The sequence below is a fragment of the Giardia intestinalis genome, chromosome 5 (assembly GCF_000002435.2).
Source record: "Giardia intestinalis strain WB C6 chromosome 5, whole genome shotgun sequence".
Lineage (NCBI taxonomy): Eukaryota > Fornicata > Diplomonadida > Hexamitidae > Giardia > Giardia duodenalis.
In genome coordinates this window covers 1421993-1440791 of record NC_051860.1, presented here as the reverse complement: position 1 = coordinate 1440791, position 18799 = coordinate 1421993, and the positions used below count along the sequence as shown (strand labels likewise).

Below are 18799 nucleotides of genomic sequence, written 5' to 3'. Positions count from 1 at the left end.
TGGTAAGCTCCCGGACCGAAGGCAGAAGGGCGATTCGATACAGTACAGAAAGTACCGTGGCAATGATCGCTTTACATGGGGCTCGCGTATGATTCTATAGCAGTAAACGCTACTAGGCGTGATGTCGTGCTTTGCTCTTGACAGCTCTGCATCATAGGCAGAATGCGGGCTACCACATTGCCGCTGAATACAAGTGAACAGATTTGCATGCTGATACGCCCGCGGCACGTGGCCCCAGAAATAAGGAGCAAGTGTCTGTCCAACGCAGTTCATATGCTTACGCTGCAGCGCTCTTTCTTATGCAAGATAAAAAGCAATGAAAAGCTGGAAACTGTTTTAGATTTAAAGGAAGAATAACGAAGAATGAACAAAAACGGAATAAAAATCCATGATTCCCAAGACCTATCTCAACATTACGGAAAAGGATGCGGAGGTCAGCGTGCAACGCATGCGATACAACAGTGACTACTTCTCCACGTCTGAGTTTGAGAAGGTATCCAAGATGGGAACTGTCGGAGATCTCGAGGAGGTTCACATGATTCAAGGCACCACTTTCCTTATACTTGTGTATAATGGCGGATCGAAGCTGGAGTGCTGTGACTGTGTCACTGGCGAACGCTTTGACTCCGTGGAGTTTGCTGCCCCCATTACAAAGTATGTCGTCTATCCCGGAGAAAGGACTGACTTCCGCTATGCTTATTGCAACGCAGCTGGCGTCGTCGTTGTTAAGGTTGAGTCCAATGGGAAGCTTGTTGCTTCTTCCCCTATCCCGCTGGAACCAAAGAGCAAGATCCTGAAGTTGGCCGTTTCCTCAGCCTTTGTTGTTTTTGCTTACGCAACCAAGAAGGGAATCTTTCTTTCCGTGACGAACCTGAGCCGCGCAGACAAGCAGGGCATCCTACAAGTGCAGGGTGCCCCCTTGAGCCTTACCATCAGCGAGCCAGAGTCTCTGACTTCTCACAATACCGACACGATCCACGGAGTTGACCCTACTACCTCAAATATTTATGAGAACACATCATCTGGGTTCCAGCTGAGCTTCAACATCCTCAGAGCTATATTCAAGAGCTCCTCTTCCTCTGCAGCCCCCTTCACACTGATTGAATACAAACTGAAGCTTGGTGATATCACACCGAGTCCCCTCTTTATCAACAAAATAGAGCGCTATTCGTACAGAGATTACTTCGATTTTTATAGCTCCTTCGTCTACGAGGGGAATGGGCCTGCCGCAGCAATAACCAATTTGAGCCTTCATCAGCGCCCACGAGTTGCTGGTCTGGAACGAGACAACGCCAGCCTTCTGCAGACAAATTTCATAGCCACAGAAGCCAGGACGTACCCTGTGTTTGACTCGTCGCCAGACCTGCTCTACTTTGTAACAGCTACCAACAGCAAGGCAAAAACAAAAGACGCGAAGTGCGTTAATCTATATTACATGGGCGGGCTGGAGCGTGCTATCCACCTGCCACAAAAGCTGCAGGGTGGGGATACGGAGATCGTTTCAGTGGCATTCTCCACCACCTATATCATTCTCATAGTAGTCAAGTCTAAGAATAAGAATAATGCCGGACTCTGGGCCTTTGGGTCTATGGACGTCCCTAAGGATCGGTTTATTTTAATCGATAAGACCTATCAGTACCCAATAAATCGCTATATGATCGATCGCTCAAAGCGATCCATCGTCCTCTTGATGCGCGATCGCATAGAGTACATCCACTCAGATCTTCCCACAAAGTATTGGTCTTTCCATCCTCGTTATGAAGACATCTTTTCGGAGTACTCCAAGGACCACTGGCATTTTACCGACTCTTCTGAGCGTCATAAGGTGAAGTCGTACTCGCACACAGGCAACGCAGAAACAGGTTATCAACTAAATCTAACCATTACCATAATAGAGGAGGACATGGACACCGAGGACACAACCATCCTTCTCCCTCTCTATGGCAATGACTTTGACCCTGAAAGAGCCAGGGCTCTACTCGCGGAAGAGGAGGGCATCGATTTCAGCGTCTTCGACCCCAGCAAAAGCCAAAAGGCGGCAGAGCTATCGCTCAACCACGCCACAGGTCACGCCTCGTCCACTCGTTACACGACGCACAGCATATGTATTGATGGGAACACAGCAGATGCTATTAATGAAGAAATTAAGAACGACAAACTGGAGATTATGCGCCATTATGAGGAAGGGGCTATTCAGCAGCAGCGTCTCGATGACTATAACGAGGAGGAGCTGGATGGAGTTGCTTCGCCTGAGCCGGAGTACCAGCCCGTCACGCGTGAGTCTCCTGTCCCCAAGCCAGTTCTGAAGGCTACGCCTACTGTCGTCCATAACATAGCGCCGGAACCTGTACTCCCGGCTGCTCCATCCTCTGTGGTTGATGAACCTCCTCTACAAGAGCCTCTTCCAGAGTCTGTGCAACCCATAACGACGCCTCCAGTTCCTCAGCCGGTAGTCACCATCCAGCCACCCGCACCTGTCGTGGAGCCTCAGCCTTCTGTTGTCGCTGCCCCAGCCCCCAGAGCTGCCTCTCCTGTGCCAGCTGCTCCTGTCGCACAGCAGCCGGCCACCCCCCAGGTTTCTCAAGGAGGAAGCATGCTTCCTATTGTTGCACTTGCATTTGCGGCCGTTTTAATCGTCTACTTGATAAAGAAGTAAACACGATACTTGCCTTACGCGAAAAAAAAATCTATCATATGAGTGAGCCCCGCAAGCCGGAACTGATCAACGGAGAGTATCACATCTACGAGTGTCCTATTACAACAAAAAGTCACATGCCGGTCCAGGAAGATGCCGAAACAGACACAACTAAAACGATTCTACAGAATGTACGTGCAACCATGAAACGCTATCCAAACGAGCCTTACCTCGGGTATCGTGCTGGCCTGGCCACGTGCGTCAAGGAGGTAACCGATAAGTATACCTACATGACCTATGGCGAGGCAGACTCCTACGTGACCGAGCTCGCCAAGGTCCTGACAAAGCTTGGTATTGGGAAAGGCGACCGCGTTGGCATCTTTGCACGCAACTCCCCCCTCTGGCTGCTTTTCGACTTCGCGTGCACGGCCGTGGGCGCAGTGGTCGTCCCTATCTACGACACCCTTGGGGCCGCCAAGACATCGTACTGCATCAACCACGCAGAGGTTCGCCTTCTGGTCACTCAGACAGAGCTACTCCCACTGGTTCTCGGAATATGGCCATCGTGTCCAAGTCTACAGCGCGTTGTCTTACTTGATATGACCACTTCTTCTCTGGAGGATATCAAGTTGGGTTCACAGCTTCGTAAAGCAGTACAGTTCTATGCAGAGGTGGAGAAGCTCACTGACGCAGAATTGGGAATCAACAGTAATTCGTTCTACAAAGCAAAGAAGACCTTTCACTTTCTTCTTGACAGCCACAGTTCTACTGGTGACGCAGCTAGCAACCTTTCTGACAACACTGACCTCCGCATGAAGACGGCGAATGTGAGTGAGGAGAATACTGCCGTTGCTGCCGTACTCGAAAAGCTTCTACAGTGTCTTGACCTCCAGTCTTGTACCGATGACACCTTGAAGTCTGCCACTACCGACAAGCTTCTATTTTTGTCTTGTGAGCTTTCCAGTGTACAGGGGCTGGACTACGTAGGGGACTGTCCTTTATCTATGGATGATCTCCATACCATTCTCTACACTTCAGGAACCTCGGGGAATCCGAAGGGCGTTGTTCACACACAAAAGACTATTCTGGGAGGATACTGCATGGGGCGTGCCTTTTTCCCCTACAGGCTGAGTCATATCACTGGTAGAATCACCACAATACTCTCCTATCTTCCGCTAGGACATATCTATGAGCGAGAGATCGAGCATTACTGCAGCATCAGAGGCTGCAAGATAGCATACTATGCTGGTAACACAAAGAACTTAACCACAGACATCAAGCTGGCCAAGCCGACGATCCTACTGGCCGTTCCGCGGGTGCTCCAGAAGATCTACAACGCCGTGATGGTGAAGGTTGAAGCGTCGCTTGTCAAGAAGGCTGTCTTCTGTCTAGCATGCAAGGTGAAGGAGTACACGGAGGGGTCCTGGATTAAGACGGGAACACTACCCTGGCTCGACAACGTCGTCTTCAAGGACATTAAAGCCGCCCTCGGGGGCCACCTCGAGCTCATCGTTAGCGGATCCTCTGCTCTCCCCCAGGAGGTGTGGCGATTCATGCGTCTCTGCACCGGTGCTCGGATTACATGTGGGTATGGTTTGACAGAGACATGTCTTGTGGGTCTACGTGTACTGCCACACGATCCAATTGAGTACAGTCCCGCTGGAAAGCTCGTTTCGTTCATGCAAGCCAAGCTCATTGACAAGAGCGACACCTGCGAGCTCTCGCTGAAGACTCACCGCGTTGGGGAGCTTCTCTTGAAAGGTCCCGGGATTGCGAAGGAGTACTACAAGATGCCAGAGAGCCCTCTACGGGACGCGGACGGCTACTTCCACACGGGAGATCTGATGAGGCTCAACGATGACGGTTCCCTCACATTTGTCCGCCGCATAAACATGGTTGTGAAGTCTCTCATGGGCGAATTCATTGACATATGCGCAGTTGAGGACGCCATGGAGAAGAGCCCACTCTTTGCAAGCGTCTTCGTGCATGCTCAGAGTGACAAGTCGTTCCCGATTTGCGTCGCTGTCCTGGACAAGACTGCGCTTGCTCACCGTCTGAAGTGTAGCACTGATGATGTGGAGAGACCGGAACACACAGATACCATTAAGTCTCTCCTGGCTAATGAAGCTAACATCTTCGTTAAGCGTGCAGGCTTGAAAGGCTACTGTGTCCCCAAGTGTTTCAGGTGGCTCTTTGACATTGACTGGAGCACGGACCAGGAGCTCATGACCCCGTCTATGAAGAAGCAGCATCGCTTCTTTGCGAAGCGCTATGCTACGGAGATTGCAAGCATGTGGGAGGAGCTTCAATCATTTGATAGGCAAAACTCTAAATAAGAATTTACTGAGTGAATCAAGTCTAGCGGAGAACAGTCGAGCCCTACTAATAGAACACAGCCTGCCCACCTTCAAAGTTATTCAAAAAATCGTCTCCAGCATCCTTGACAACGGGAAGCCCTTGACCGTCACCCACACCATCGCCCCTGGTTCTGTCATCGGTAAGGCGGAGTGCGTTCATAGCAGATAGAAAATGAACAAGAAGGGCTTCGGCGTTCGGAAGCTTTTCATAGAACAAGATTTTGGGGCTTGTAGTAGTGTTGGTCGGCATGAGGAGATGCACACGGGCGATATCACTTTGGCTAAAAGGGAAGGTCTCGCCACCATGAATGCTGAGGGCGACAGACCCTGTACCGTCATAAAGGGTAATAGTAGTCCTGTCTTCAGAAATTTTACGGACCTGCCCGGCAAGAAGAATGCGAGCTGGCGACTCCGAAGTAAGCGTAGTGCTTCTTCGCCCAGTCACAGAGATGGTGTTGAAGTATTGAATGGTAGTGGGGTAGATAGGTCTATTCATTTTTTAAGCAGTACTACCTCTGTTGAAAAGAGGAAGGGGACAGGCCCACTCCAGATACTGAGGCGTCCCATCAGGGTAGATGAGAATTTCGCATTACATCCTTCGCGAGAAAAGTCAGTGATCCTATCCAAAATGCCTTCACCCGGAAAAACCCAAAGCACGGGCGATCCACGACCAGAAACTATGACGCACGCCTACAATTACATCCTTGGAGCAGCCAAAAAGTTTGTAGATATCAACTTGCCATCTTTATCGCTCGAAAAGCCAAAGATCTGCAAGATAGCCATGGAGAAGAGTGCCGCGGTAATAACCTGTCATGTTCCCACGGCATTATTTGAGGGATTACATTACGATTGTGAAACTATCGGGGAGGCCAGCCAAGTTGACAGGATCCAGCAATAAACCAAGATGCATGACTTATGATAGGAGATCGGGGCCTAGAAAATCGACAAGCGCACTGAGAGGGATCTTAAAAAGCTTAACAGTGCCGTCTACAAACTCGCCCCCGGTGAGGTCCTGAATTGTCTCTATCCTTGAGCGTACGCTTTCTTTCAAAAGGGTCCAGCCTCCGTCAAGACCCAGCACACTGTATTGTAAAGATGGCTTCCTCAAGATCTCAACGAGCGTGTCCCTTTCAGAGCAAGAGAGGAGCTTGTCCATAAATAATCCGATGCAGTTGTTACTTGAAACAGCTGTGAGTGCGCTGATAAGCCCCCAAGAGCAGATGCCATGAGAATTCTTAATGAATGTGTTGATAAGAACAGACCCTATCTTCTCGTTAATGTGGGGGTCAAATGTTAGTGCAAGCATTGCTAGGTGACTGAGGATAGATGCAGATAGTTGTCGGATCATGATGCTACGCTTGTGTGCTGACAAAACACCGGGATTTAGTTTGCTTTTTTCCGAGCTAGATTCTGTTGTCTGTGCATTCAATGCAAGTGCCTTCAACTTGGCAATATCTGACGGTTCAAACATTTCGCATGCGCTTAGGACGGCACTAAAGTCGGTGTCTGATGGGCTCACGTTCAAGTCGCTTGTCAAATTGTTAACAGCGGACAGTTTGATCATGAGCGGTATGAGGATATTAAGATAAGAAATGAAGTGCGTTCCATAGGGAAGAATCAGCGTCAGCAGGACTTTGAGGTTAGATAGCAGCTTGGTGAGGTCCCCTTGTTCATAGGAGCTTTCGATGAGAAGTATCAAATGTTGGGGCAAGGCATTGGACACTTTCTCAAACTGTGCATTTGATATTCGCCGTAGCATGTATGACTTGTTATCATTAGTACTGTTTTCTGCATGGTACAAGACCTCCTTAACCAAAAACGAAAGCTCTGGGGTAATAGTGGGGACTAACGATACGCCTTCTTGGTTAGACTGCCTCACATTGTGAGAGGGTCCTTCTTCGGTGGCCTCTTTCGATGCACCTGCCCCATCAGTGAACTGACCATATGTGCTGATTATGTCTGCTATCGGTGGATTCTGAGGTATAAGAGGTTGTCGGCCTTTATAGAACGAATAGAACGTGTCGATAGAAAGCTTTGGTGGGGAAAAGAACTTTGCTGACGAGTCAGACACACTTATGTAACTTTGGTCTGTCGACGTTAAGAATACATCTCGAGTGTAGAGGCGGGCTGCGACGGGGGAAAAAGGACGCCTCACGACCTTGTAGGCATCGACCAGGTCTCTGACCGATATATAAGAGCCTCCGCGTGTGAGCGCGAAGGTTTCTGCGAGGAGAAGGATGTCCCTGAGCAGGGCCTCGAGCAGATTATATCTATCTCTGGCAAGCTGGTGGTTGTCAGAGAAAATATTGCCTAATGCACCTGCAGTTTCCGTCATGATAGCATTTCCCGATAGCCCCTTGTCCATTGTAAACATGGTATTCAGGGTCAAAAAATGTTAAAATTATAACCGGCAGTAATTTTTTTCAACCTAAGAAACAAAAGCGTTCTCAACAGAAAGTAGTTTGGATGGTGGGCATTATCAATTGCGTTACTCGTGTGCTTGGAAGACGGCCTAAAACATTCAAAACTGGCTCTTGGAGTGACACTACATCTTCAACCCAATTCATCTAATCTACAATTTAGACTTAAATGACTAAGTTGCACTGGGCGTATTAGACGACGACCCTGTCTGTTCCCCTAGAGGAGCCTGGACAAGAGTTTCTTGCAATATTCGATAAAGGTCGCTCAGGGACCCGGGAAAAATAGTAACAGGCTTCAGTGGAGGCGTGACCGGGACTACAGTGGCGTGTATAATCGGTTCGCTGCCAAGAAGCAGCGCACTCATTGGCGCTTCAGAGTCCTTGAGTATGCTTCCATCGTGGATAAGCCCCAACAAAATGGACGAATGCTTCTTTTCTCTGATTTGCCCCAAGACATCTTTTCGGAAATCTTGAAGACTCCTTTCCAGTGGGTAGTTTGCAAACAGATACATTTTTTCCTCCAGAAAAACAAGGATGTTACGACAGGATGAGCTAGTCATTTTATCACTTTTCAAGACAAAGGCTTGGCGTTTAGTGATTGATTGATCGTCAATTATTTATTTCGAAAATATGGATGCACAATTCGCAAGGTCAGTACAGTTGATGAACGGTAGTAACAGTAGGAGAGGTAATTTGTTTACAAAAAATAAATACGCTTCAAAGACATACACGCTACTTTGTATGCGTCTAAAATAATGGGAAAAGTGGCTCCAACTGAGAGAGACACGGCCCACCAAGAGTACGCTCTCCAATAATATCAAGAAGCTCTGGGCTTGAGCAGAAGTCTCTGGGCCGAATTCCCGAGGGGGTGTAGATCTTTCCCTCTATGTCTAGCAGCTGCCGAACGCAGTCAGAGTGGCCGTAGTAGCACGCAATCATTAGGGCCGTGCACCCTGCACCCCACTGGAAGTCATTTCCTGTTTGCATACCAGCCTCAGATATTAGGTGGCATATCATCTCAGAGTACCCATTCTTGCAACACTCCATAAGAGCTGTGTAACCGCATCTCATTGCTATCCGAAGTGACTTCAGCTTCAAAATGCGTACAACCTCAATGCTTCGCATCTTAACCGCGAGCATCATGGCAGAGACCCCGAGCTGACTTGTCTGAACAGACTCCCCCAGAGTGGAAACGATGAGCGTTTTATTGCCTTGCTCGACAGCTCTCATGAGACGAGAGTACGTGTTACGGTCAACAGCGACCAAGTTGCGATAATAAGCCTCATTCTTTGGGACGGATATGTTAGGGACAAACTGTGCAAGACACTTGTCTATGTCTGTCTCGACAGGTAGCTCTGTGTGCAGTTCTGTGTGTAGTGGCACATACACCGGGACACTAGGCTGGTGCACGGGAGAGGGCGGTGATGGTGGAGAACAGGTCAACTGAGGCCTGGGAACCACATTCTGGTTGATGCTAGAACTTGACGGAGAAATAGGAACAATCCGCACTCCTGGAGAGGGCGGGCTGGCCTCAGGAGACAGGGAGTTGAGCTGCGATCCTATGCTTCTCCGAGTTACAGATGGCTCTGGAGGTGATGGAGTATGCTGTAAGAGCGAGTGATTGTCTGATGTATCTACTAATGCCTTCCTCTGATCAATGGAAGATCTGTTTGCTTGTACAGCGCCGGGTTGTTCGTCAGGACATCTTTTTGTGCGTGATTTAAAAGAAATGCTGCACGATTGGGAGCGTGCCTTACCAGACTGAATGGAGCTGAGGAGAAGCTCGTTCTCCTTCTCGAGCTCTGAAGCAGTCCTACCTGTGGACGATAAGAGGGAGAGTTTTTCAGCTGAGAGGGTATTCATCGCCTTTCGAAGAGACTGAATTGTTGCTTCCTGCTCACTGATCTTTCTATGAAGTGCAGACACATTTGCGGTGGATGAATGTGTCGGTGACGCAGCCTTGCATGATCCATGCTCCAGCGCCAGTTCATGAGTTTGAATAGAACGGGCTATGCTAAGCTGTGCTCCTTCTTTATGCATTTTTGCTGACTTTAGATCTGCTTTTAACTCATCTATTAGCTTTGCATTTGTCTCATTTATCGCCATTTGCTCACAATATTTGACTGTGATTTCCCTCTGCTCCTTGCGTAGGCACTGAAGGGTGTATTCTGCATATAGTCCTCTGAAGCGAAAAAAGTGGTCAGTCTTGACGGCCTCCTGAACATAGCGTAGAAAGCCACACATCTCATCCTTGTTCTGCTCACTTGCAAGCCTACAGGCCTGCATTAATTCATCTAGCAACAGACTTGTGTAGCGATGAACGGTTGGATCGTGCAAAGACTCCAATTCCGGATCATGTTTTCCACCACGCTCAAGCTTCGCGGTAGACCTGGTCATGGAGTCTCCGTAGGAGCTTCCTGGCAAGTAGATATTACGAACAAAGACACTTTTGACGTACGCTTCGGCCGCCTGGAAAGCATCCGCATAAACGCAATAATCCAGCGCTGTGCGCCCGTATATATCGCGCGTACTCCCTAAGTATTGAGCCAAGAGAAAAATACATGTGTCATGATTCTCGCTCGCTGCGAGAAAAAGCGCTGTTCGTCCGTCTTCGAGCCCAATTGCCCCTTCTGCATGCAGCAGTAGCTCACAAGCGACGTAGTTCCCGAGCGACGCTGCGAACATAAGAGCTGTGTACCCCTCTGCAGTGGTCAGGGTTGCTTCGGCCTTTAGGAGAGCCTTGATTGAGTCATGGAGGTTATGACGGGCAGCAAACATGAGAGCTGTGAGTCCCTCGCTATTCCGCTGGCCGGCGTACTTCTTCAACTGGTGAGCAATTGCTATCGTGTCTTGCCGCTCCACAAGCTCGAACCAAGAGGAAATAGAGCTGTCGGCGGACTCCATTTTTTGAAAACGCTGCCGAATCAGTATTTTTGCTTTACTGCCAATCCCTGGATGAACCTGACGACGAGATCATTCTTGGCAAAATCAATGCAACCTTTTCCTCTTACTGTTCTGCAATCTTTCTCAGCACGATACAGCAATTTGATGCACTCCTTGTGGCCTTCCTGGGCAGCAACCATTAAAGCCGTGACGCCTGCTCCATCCTTGTATTTTCTATTTGTTGACAGAAGAGCCTCTCGTGAAACAAGTTCTCTGACAATGCTCGGATGGTTGTGGAGCGTAGCGTAAAACAAAGCTGACCTTCCTTCAACATCTTGGAGCCCAACGTCCTGCTTCAAATAGGCTTTAGCTGTCACTAGGTCGCCTCTTATAGCTGCAGACATAAGTTTGGTTAATCCTCCACGATTAATTGAACCAGTAGATCGACTCACACCCTGACTGGGAGGGCGTGCAGCATCAGTGACAATGGTGGTCGGCGTTGACATACCGAGTGCCTGACGCGCTGCAGCAATGTTTGCCGCGCTAGACGCCGCTATTGCCACCACTTGTTGCTTGTTGCTGATTCTTCGTTGGCGTGGTGTTTGTAAGCTGCTTCGTTGTAGTTCTGGGGCTCCTCGCACAAGTGATGGAGGCTTCGCGTGGCTAGCAGACGAGGGAGTGGGGAGTAGGGAGCTCTGGTTTCCTGGGTGCTGTATCTTGAGACTAGGGCTACTCTGCATCACTGAGTGCACCATTTCCTTGACAAGCTCACTCGACACTTCCTGGTTATGTAGGCGCTGGACTGGGGTCGGAGTAGACTCCAGGTCATAGAGTGTCATGTCTGAGCTCGTCTGTCGATGGCCCACAGAGGCGCTTAGTGCACGTCCACTTCGAGTAGAACCGTCCACGGCTACGTGTATCGATTCTTCACGCCTTTGTCTGGACTCTCCTGCGTTACTCGTTGCTGGACGTGAGGAGTTTGCACGCCGTAAAAGTCTGCGCGGAGCACTCGGCGAATCACTTGGTATGGCTGCCTTCAAGTCTTCACATCCAAAAGCACGCCTTGGATCTGCGCTAGATTCACAGACCGAGCGCTCCTTACTCTCGTTATTCTTCTCTGTGCTCAAAGCCAACTCTTCGAGGCTTTTGGTCATCTTCGTAAGTTCTATCTCTTTTAGTTCCAAGTAATTCTGCTGTACCCCAATCACCTCGTTAAGACGCTTAATCTCGTCCTGTTGGCACAGCACTTTTTCCTTAAGCATCTCTGTGTGGGATCTAGCAGCAGCCAGTGTCTGCATATCATTCTCGAACTCCCGTGCACGCAGCTTTTGACGGTCCAGTTCAGTACACAGAGACCTTATGGTAGCTTCTAAATGCTGTATGCGCTCTGCTGCCGGATTATTCAAAGAGTTAGTGTGTCGAGAGCTGGAACTTGATTCTATAGCAGATACCCCTTTATGAACAACAGAGGCCCGATGCACGTCTTGTTGTGGTGCTTTTTCCAAACATTGTATCCGTTGACGGAGGAGAGAATTGTCGTCTTCCAGTGTGCTACAACGCACCTCGACCTCACTCATTTTCTCGAGCGCTGCCTTGGATTGGTATAGCAAATCTATAAGATGGGTTATCTGTTCCTGCTGAGACGTGATCATCTCTTGATAGGAACTAGTATCTAGTTCAGCAGCACCTTTCTTCAAACTGTCGTTTTCATCGAGAAGAGAATTTATATACAAATCCTTCGCTTTTATAGCTGCAATGGCTTCTTCTAAAAGCTTATTATTGGACTCAGTCACAGAACTGGTTGTATTTCCCGCTGACTTCTTTGAACCTTTGGATTCTAGTGTGTCCACAATTTCCTTCGGAGTTGCTCCCCTGGTCTCTCCACTGCATGCGCAGCTGCGCCCACTGTGAGGTCTAAGAATAATTTCTATCTCTTCTTCCTCCTTTCCATCAGTATACGACTCGGGTTTGTCGGTTTTGTCAGTCCCTAGCTCTCTCTGTAGCTGTGCTATAGTCTCGTTTTTACGAGCTATGTCTTCTCGCAATGAGGAGATCTCCCTTCTCATGGTTCTAGACAAGTGTAGCAGTTCAGTGAGCACTTTATCGTCAATGTTTAGGTCAAATGAAGCGTTGGGAAGCATGCTGCGTAGCTTTTCAAAGCCTCGCGTCAAAGAAAAGGACAGAACCGCTCCATGCTCTGAGCCGTCTGATGTGCTGTGCTCTTTTGCATCACCAGAAACCTGATTACTAAGCTTTGCACCAAGCCCTTTGCCCCGATGTCTTTGTGGCTTCCGTTGCCGTCCTGCAAGGTCTTCTTCTACGCTTGAACTTCGAGAGCTATTGTTACTCCTTGACTGTGCGCCCTTCGATGGGTTACTGAAATTGGAATAGAGCCTATGAAACTGGGATGACAAATAAATAAGTTGCTTTCGTAAACATCCGCAGCGTTGGCATGCATTCGCTTCCTTTTTGTTGCGAAATATGAGCAGGAGCTCTAATATTGATCGATCTCCATGGACTTTTCGAGTCTCGCTGGCTGTTTTACAAGCCTGATCAAGCGTCTCTAGGCTTATGGCAGAGATATTCACCAGTTCCTCAATAATTGCGTCAGAGCTTGGCAAGCGAATTGCTAAGTCCAGTGCGGTTTGGTTCGTAGTAGGCTGGACGATGTTGATGGAAAAAGGTGAAAGAGATCTCACCATAGGAAGGTTTCCATCAGATACAGCTCTGTGGCAAAGGAAAATTCCACGCGCATGTAGGGCTTCCATCTCAAACTGAGCAAGAATGTCGCACGCTCTTACAAAGCCGACCTCATAAGCAACTTCAAGAGCGGTCTTTCCATTATCGCTTCTACAGCCAAACTCATGTGCAGCAAGAATTTGAACTGCAGGTTCGTCTGCAAGGAAGACTGCCTCTATTAGTGCTGTGTTACCGTGAGCATTCTTGGAGCACTTGAAAGTCGGCAGCTCTGCTATGATAAAGTTGTACTGCCGCTCGGCAACTGCTGTAAACCACCGGTCCAAGTTACTGCTGTCTGTGCCTTGTGATTGAGACGTCTCCATTGGTTCCATTCCGTGGCCAGTCAGATAAAAAAGCAATTTACTACAGGTGTGGGAAATGCTCAGAAACGGTTAACTATATCACAGATAGGCACCCAGGTAAAGAATCAGGGCGCTAAAGCTTTAGCTGTCGCCTGGTATTGACAATGCTAGGTAGACCAAGAACGCCACGAGAGGGCCTCTAGAACTCAGCGGGCGCTTCTTTCAGGTCAAAGTCTAGGTGCTGAGCTTCCTGCAGACTACAGATACTCGGAATCGAATATTTTTTCTTGCTGACCATAAAATCTTTTGGACAGCGCAGCCCTTTTTCGTTCTAGCAGGCCGAACCAACGGGCTTCAATGTACTACCGCATCCCAAAATGCTGAAATAAGCAAGAGCTACCTTGGCTAACGACAACAATAAGGCTTTCCGTGTTCATTTAGGCTCTACTCTAACCAGGACTTCTGGGGAAAATACACTCCTAGGCATCTTAACCTGTCTACTCTCACAGATGGCCTTGCCAACTTTGAATTCGCACCTCTTGGCCCCGTAAGCCCCCGCACAACGTGTTGCAAAATAGTTTAAACTATTTTTTAGAAACTTCGGCAAATAAAATGTCTACTCCTGGAGCGTGCTGTGGTGGCTGCGGCTGTGGTAACAAGGCACCGGTGGCTGCAAACCCTAGTGGTGGCTGCTGTGACAATGGTGGGTGCAAATGTGGGCCTAGCTGCAAGTGCAAGCCTGGGAATCCGTCTGCTGACTGCAAGTGCGGGCCGAATTGCCCGTGTGCTAAGGCTGACTAGATGCACTAGTCCCTGCAATGAGTGAACTACCTTTAATTCTGGATCCTAGAGATAAGACTTCTCATTCGGTCTTCTTCTGTCTCCTACAGGTGGTGGTGTGTCTGATAGCTGGTCTATGCTACTTGGGTGTCAGTGTTGTCAGCTGGTGGTTGCTCTGATGTGGGTATCGAAGATAGAACGCTCTGGACTTGCTCTCGCTCGTCTTCTAAATAAGTGTTTGGGTTAGTAGTATTGCAGATTCGAGAATCAGGAGCAGGTATGCTAGTACTGGTAGGGGCTGCGGTTGTATCTGGACTCTGTGGACTGAGATTATGGACCGCCGTCTGGGCTCCTGTGCTCTCTATGCGCGCAGTAGTGCTGGCAATAGCTGCGGTAAGGCTATCGGGCACGAAGTCTCCATCTTCTAGATCTAGCGTTACCACAAACGACTCGTCCGTCTTAAATTTGAGGGTGATATTTATGATGGACTTATCGCCAGCAACTCCTGTTGTGAAGCCAGCGATTTCCATGGCCCCCCGCTCATCCGTAAAGATCTTTTGGTAAGCGGCGACGTGAGCGGGGTTAGGACACCACGCCGTGGCCGAGGTTAGAGAGTCCATATCATCGGTAGGCTTTATGTAGAGGTAGAGATAGTGCGTATCATAAAGAACAAGGAGTGAGCGACGCGTGCGTTCAATGGCATACGATGCCAGGGGAAGAGTATATGTCCTGTTGACCTGGAATAAGCCATATGAGCAGTTCTGGATACAGTACAAGGCCATGAGGCCCGTAGATGTGTAGGCTAAGAGATAGTAGGACTCCGGGAGGATGCAGCACCCCAGAAGCTTTGAGCCCTTTTGTATGGGCCCACCCTTTCCAACAAGTTGAATGCTTGCGCAAAAGCAGAAGTTGTAGTAAAGGTCGATGTGGGTTCTGTTAGGGTCAACAGCCGCAACAAAAGATCCGTTAGGGGTATTAGACACGCCAACTACTTCGCGTTCGCTGGAGAACTCACAATGAGCAGCAAAGGTGAAGCTCCGAGGATTCCGGCGACACTCTATACAGACATAGTTGGGATAACGGCCTGCATATAGAATTGAGTGCTTGCTAATGCATGAGCGGAATTGATACTGCATGCCAGTGGCCGGTTCAGAGAGAAGCTCTCCGCGGACAACAGGTGCCCCTTCGCTTGTGAGCTCAGAGAAAAACTTGTATCTGAAGAAGTAGTATGTTTCGCTCCGCTTGAGGACGATTATGAGCTGAGACGCCTTATCAAATTGAATTGTCTTAGGGCGGCCTAGAAGCTGGAAGGCAGTGGTCGAGACAGACCCAGGGCCGGGGTTTGACTCGCCGTCATCCTTAGTTTCTCTGCTATCTTCTGCGTTGGAAGACCACCTATCATCCAAAATATGGAACACGTTGATGGTTGTAAGGGCGCTACGCTTCCCGTGTGGGTAAACGCATGTGCAGATAGCGAGGAAGTCAGGACACATCGACATGGTCATGATCTTTCCCAAGCCTAAAAGGAGATCACTGGGGAACTCATATATGGTCTGGAAGTATGGCTGCTGGCCTTCGTAAACGAGTTTATAAACTCTGAGAGCATCAGACGTCTGGATTGCCAGAAAGAGGCACATTGGAAGGTACTCATAATAACAATAATGAGAGATAGGCGACTGCAGCGAAAGAGAGCAGGGCCGTCCACTTGTAGTGATATCTATACAAGTAATCTGAGTTGATAGAATACAACATATGAGGTTCTTCTTATTAAGGGGGATAACTTCTAAGAGCCGCTCGCTTTGAGTTTTGAACCAGTCAATGGAGTGCCAGTTACTTTCAACAGAGAAGTCTGGCCCGACGTTCAACGTTCCTTGCTCTACAAGAAGCTGGGCATTATTCAGTCTTGTGACGATGAAAAGGGGATCTTTTCCCATATACTTTTCTTTCTACATAGGTGCGCACCACTGCGAAGGTTGCGAACTGCGACCTTAGTAAGATTGCAGGTTCAAAATTAATTCTGAAGAAAAAAGCCTATAAAATTGAAGTGTAGCTGCTCATGGAACTTCTCTCGACCCCGACGCACATTTATCTGCGCCGTGCTCACCATTGCATTTCCTTTTCACGATCGGATTCCTCACTAGTGTACGGGCCTCCTCCTTTGGATGTACTAAAGAAGGCCACTCTTGTAGACAATTATGTATTCTTCCTGGGCGTTATTCGCATCTTTGGCTATAATTTTCCACTAGTGTGCAAACCCGCAGTGCCAGCCATCAGTTTCATCGAAGCCCATTCTTCAACTGCTCAGCGCATCTCTCCTCATCCGCCCCTTGAAGACGGAACACCTTGCTATCCATTACGGGTCGATAACATAATAGTGCTGCATGCAAATGCGATAGATAAGTACGTCCACTTCCTCTTATGCAATGCAGTCGCAGATGTTTGTCGTCAATGCTACATCGATACTTCCCGACATTTTTCACCGGACGACTCATACTGCTGGAACAGGCATCTCTATCCATCACAAATTACAAGCACAGAGCAACTCCCCAGGCTGCGACTAGAGACTATCGTCGGGGAATGCATGGCATATATTTTCAGCGGCTTCTATGAGCAGTGGATGATTGGCCCTTCCTCTTACATATCGCTTCGGATGGAGCGATGCATCGATAATGCAGGGCATAGGTATTTCAACCGGGGCATTAGTTCGGCAGGGTACACAGCCAACACAGCAAGGCTTCGTCTTTACTATAACGCTACTCTTGTCTACACCCTGTTTAGGGGCTCCCTCCCGCTTATCTTCAGTCAGCCACCAACTTACAAGTTCACTCCTGCCATACGCTTCCCAGATGGGGCTCATGAAGAGCAGGGCCTCGCTCAGTTTAGTAGTCTCTTGCAAAGGCATATAAGCCTTCTATTGGGTAACTTAGTGACTGCAGACGCAGAGATACTTATCGTCAACCTCCTCAAAAATGAAGTCGATCTTTTGGATGACTCCATTGCTGCCAGTGAAAAGAAAAGCCTTGAGACCGCCGATGAGCGGGCTCTGACGGCGTTCTTTACCGAGTCTATGAGAAAAACTGCTGATTCTCGCCGCAAGAACTCCCTCAACGTTAAGTTGATGAACTACAACATACGTAGACACAGCAACACAGAGTATCACCAGTTAGCAGATGACATAGCCACAAGCACAGTTCTAGTTCCTAGCGGTGATGTCGGAGTTGCTCTTCCTGACTTTGTTCAGAAGTGCTATCCGCGGATAAACTGCCTGGACTGTGTGGACAGGACGACCCTATTTCAAACCATCCTTCTTCAGAAGGTCTTTAAATACTATGCACGAACCAAAGCACTGGACCTAACTGGTTACGAGCATGCCATTCAGTCCATGTCCTTTGCCTGCGGAGAAGTCTGCTCTTATTCATATATGAATGCCCCACCACAAAGAAGACTTGCAAATCTTCAAAAAACTGGGGTCTGTGTTCATCAGATAGATGCAATATATGACGTTTGCAATGCCCTTTTTCGGTACATAAGCAATAGATATACCCAGCAAATCAACACTTACAACAGTTCAATATTCAACAACCAAAGTACAACGTACCAGATGGACGCCCTCGCCTGTCTCAACCTTCCCGTTATCCTTGTCATTGCGACATGGACAGCTATCATCTGTGACGTTCTATGTGGGTATTTGGAGGCCTCGCTGCCTCAAGTGCTTCGGCTCTGCTCTACTGGAGCTATCGTTGTGCTTGTGGTGTTAATAGTTATACTTTCGTCCGGGAGTAATAAACGGGGCTCTAGTCACTAACAAATCCAATGATGCAGTGCGACGATCCCTTGATGACGCCACCAGATCTAACACAGGTGGATACTCCCGTGCTGTTAACAAGCACTGAGTCTATCTCAACTGGTATATATCCCTTTGATTCTGTTTTCCTTAGCAGTCCTCTCTCAGGGCACCTAGCGTTATATGCATACGGAGGTCGGGTAGATATATCTTTATGTACAAATTCCCAGGTCAGTGACCTAAGGGGAGCAGTTCCTTTCCCACAGTCTGCCACTATTAACCAAATATTACTATCGTCCACGTCCTCGGCTTCTGTGCCGTCTGCACACAGGAGCTTGAGGGTGCATCCATCATCCCCGCTGAAGACGCAATGATTACTTGGTCTATTAGGCGTAGATGGACTTATTATATAGCCTACGATTATGCAGTAATGGTTCAAGCAGTGATACAGTAACGCACATCTTGGCGTATTCAAAGCAGAGATGATATTCTTAAGTGCCTCTTGCTTGCTACACGCAGTTCTCGTTCTGCCCTGCTCCTTGTATATCGTGCAAGAGGTGCCAGAAAGGCCATAGTGCATGCAGAGGGTCTTGAACCAGCTTTGAACAGCACTGTTAGAAGCTTGAGGTCCAAAATCATAGTGTCGTGGGTCTTCTTTCAGGTCTGGAAAGAGAATAGCAATACACTCGTCCAGGGTCATGTCTCTGTTGAAGAGATGATTGAATATGCTCACAAGGCATGAGATGGCGCAGGAGTATCTGTACTGCGGCCGTGCCACGCACTGCCACCTGCCGTCGTCTAACCGTTGTCTGGGGTATCTTTCCATTTTAATTTTGCATACATGCTTGGCAATTTTGTTAGAAACGGCGTCTAGTCACAAACAGTCACAAAAAGAGGAC

General features: G+C 48.5%; 11 protein-coding genes across 11 annotated transcripts; 4 read left to right on the top strand and 7 right to left on the bottom strand.

Annotated features, from left to right (window-relative positions):
- Positions 1-388: 388 nt before the first annotated feature.
- On the top strand, positions 389-2656 carry GL50803_0016353 (uncharacterized protein; the record flags this gene model as incomplete). The annotated part of the gene is made up of 1 exon (XM_001709357.1): positions 389-2656. One exon carries the CDS (start codon positions 389-391, stop codon positions 2654-2656), a length of 2268 nt encoding a protein of 755 aa, XP_001709409.1.
- A 38-nt stretch (positions 2657-2694) lies between these two features.
- On the top strand, positions 2695-4971 carry GL50803_00113892 (putative Long chain fatty acid CoA ligase; the record flags this gene model as incomplete). Its single annotated transcript, XM_001709359.1, has 1 exon — positions 2695-4971. One exon carries the CDS (start codon positions 2695-2697, stop codon positions 4969-4971), a length of 2277 nt encoding a protein of 758 aa, XP_001709411.1.
- Positions 4972-5017: 46 nt separating this feature from the next.
- Positions 5018-5488, bottom strand: GL50803_008260 (uncharacterized protein; the record flags this gene model as incomplete). The annotated part of the gene is made up of 1 exon (XM_001709361.1): positions 5018-5488. One exon carries the CDS (start codon positions 5486-5488, stop codon positions 5018-5020), a length of 471 nt encoding a protein of 156 aa, XP_001709413.1.
- Positions 5489-5905: 417 nt separating this feature from the next.
- On the bottom strand, positions 5906-7327 carry GL50803_0014675 (uncharacterized protein; the record flags this gene model as incomplete). Its single annotated transcript, XM_038045781.1, has 1 exon — positions 5906-7327. One exon carries the CDS (start codon positions 7325-7327, stop codon positions 5906-5908), a length of 1422 nt encoding a protein of 473 aa, XP_037902201.1.
- A 258-nt stretch (positions 7328-7585) lies between these two features.
- On the bottom strand, positions 7586-7972 carry GL50803_008263 (uncharacterized protein; the record flags this gene model as incomplete). Its single annotated transcript, XM_038046361.1, has 1 exon — positions 7586-7972. One exon carries the CDS (start codon positions 7970-7972, stop codon positions 7586-7588), a length of 387 nt encoding a protein of 128 aa, XP_037902200.1.
- A 187-nt stretch (positions 7973-8159) lies between these two features.
- GL50803_0016354 (Ankyrin repeat protein 1) lies at positions 8160-10316 on the bottom strand (the record flags this gene model as incomplete). Its single annotated transcript, XM_001709362.1, has 1 exon — positions 8160-10316. The coding sequence occupies one exon, from the start codon at positions 10314-10316 to the stop codon at positions 8160-8162; it is 2157 nt and encodes a 718-aa protein (XP_001709414.1).
- Positions 10317-10336: 20 nt separating this feature from the next.
- Positions 10337-13357, bottom strand: GL50803_0016355 (Ankyrin repeat protein 1; the record flags this gene model as incomplete). Its single annotated transcript, XM_001709363.2, has 1 exon — positions 10337-13357. The coding sequence occupies one exon, from the start codon at positions 13355-13357 to the stop codon at positions 10337-10339; it is 3021 nt and encodes a 1006-aa protein (XP_001709415.2).
- Positions 13358-13948: 591 nt separating this feature from the next.
- GL50803_0028477 (uncharacterized protein) lies at positions 13949-14137 on the top strand (the record flags this gene model as incomplete). The annotated part of the gene is made up of 1 exon (XM_001709364.1): positions 13949-14137. One exon carries the CDS (start codon positions 13949-13951, stop codon positions 14135-14137), a length of 189 nt encoding a protein of 62 aa, XP_001709416.1.
- A 113-nt stretch (positions 14138-14250) lies between these two features.
- On the bottom strand, positions 14251-16050 carry GL50803_0014677 (uncharacterized protein; the record flags this gene model as incomplete). Its single annotated transcript, XM_001709365.1, has 1 exon — positions 14251-16050. One exon carries the CDS (start codon positions 16048-16050, stop codon positions 14251-14253), a length of 1800 nt encoding a protein of 599 aa, XP_001709417.1.
- Positions 16051-16172: 122 nt separating this feature from the next.
- Positions 16173-17921, top strand: GL50803_0016356 (Suppressor of actin 1; the record flags this gene model as incomplete). The annotated part of the gene is made up of 1 exon (XM_001709366.1): positions 16173-17921. One exon carries the CDS (start codon positions 16173-16175, stop codon positions 17919-17921), a length of 1749 nt encoding a protein of 582 aa, XP_001709418.1.
- On the bottom strand, positions 17911-18726 carry GL50803_0013101 (uncharacterized protein; the record flags this gene model as incomplete). The annotated part of the gene is made up of 1 exon (XM_001709367.1): positions 17911-18726. One exon carries the CDS (start codon positions 18724-18726, stop codon positions 17911-17913), a length of 816 nt encoding a protein of 271 aa, XP_001709419.1.
- Positions 18727-18799: the final 73 nt, after the last annotated feature.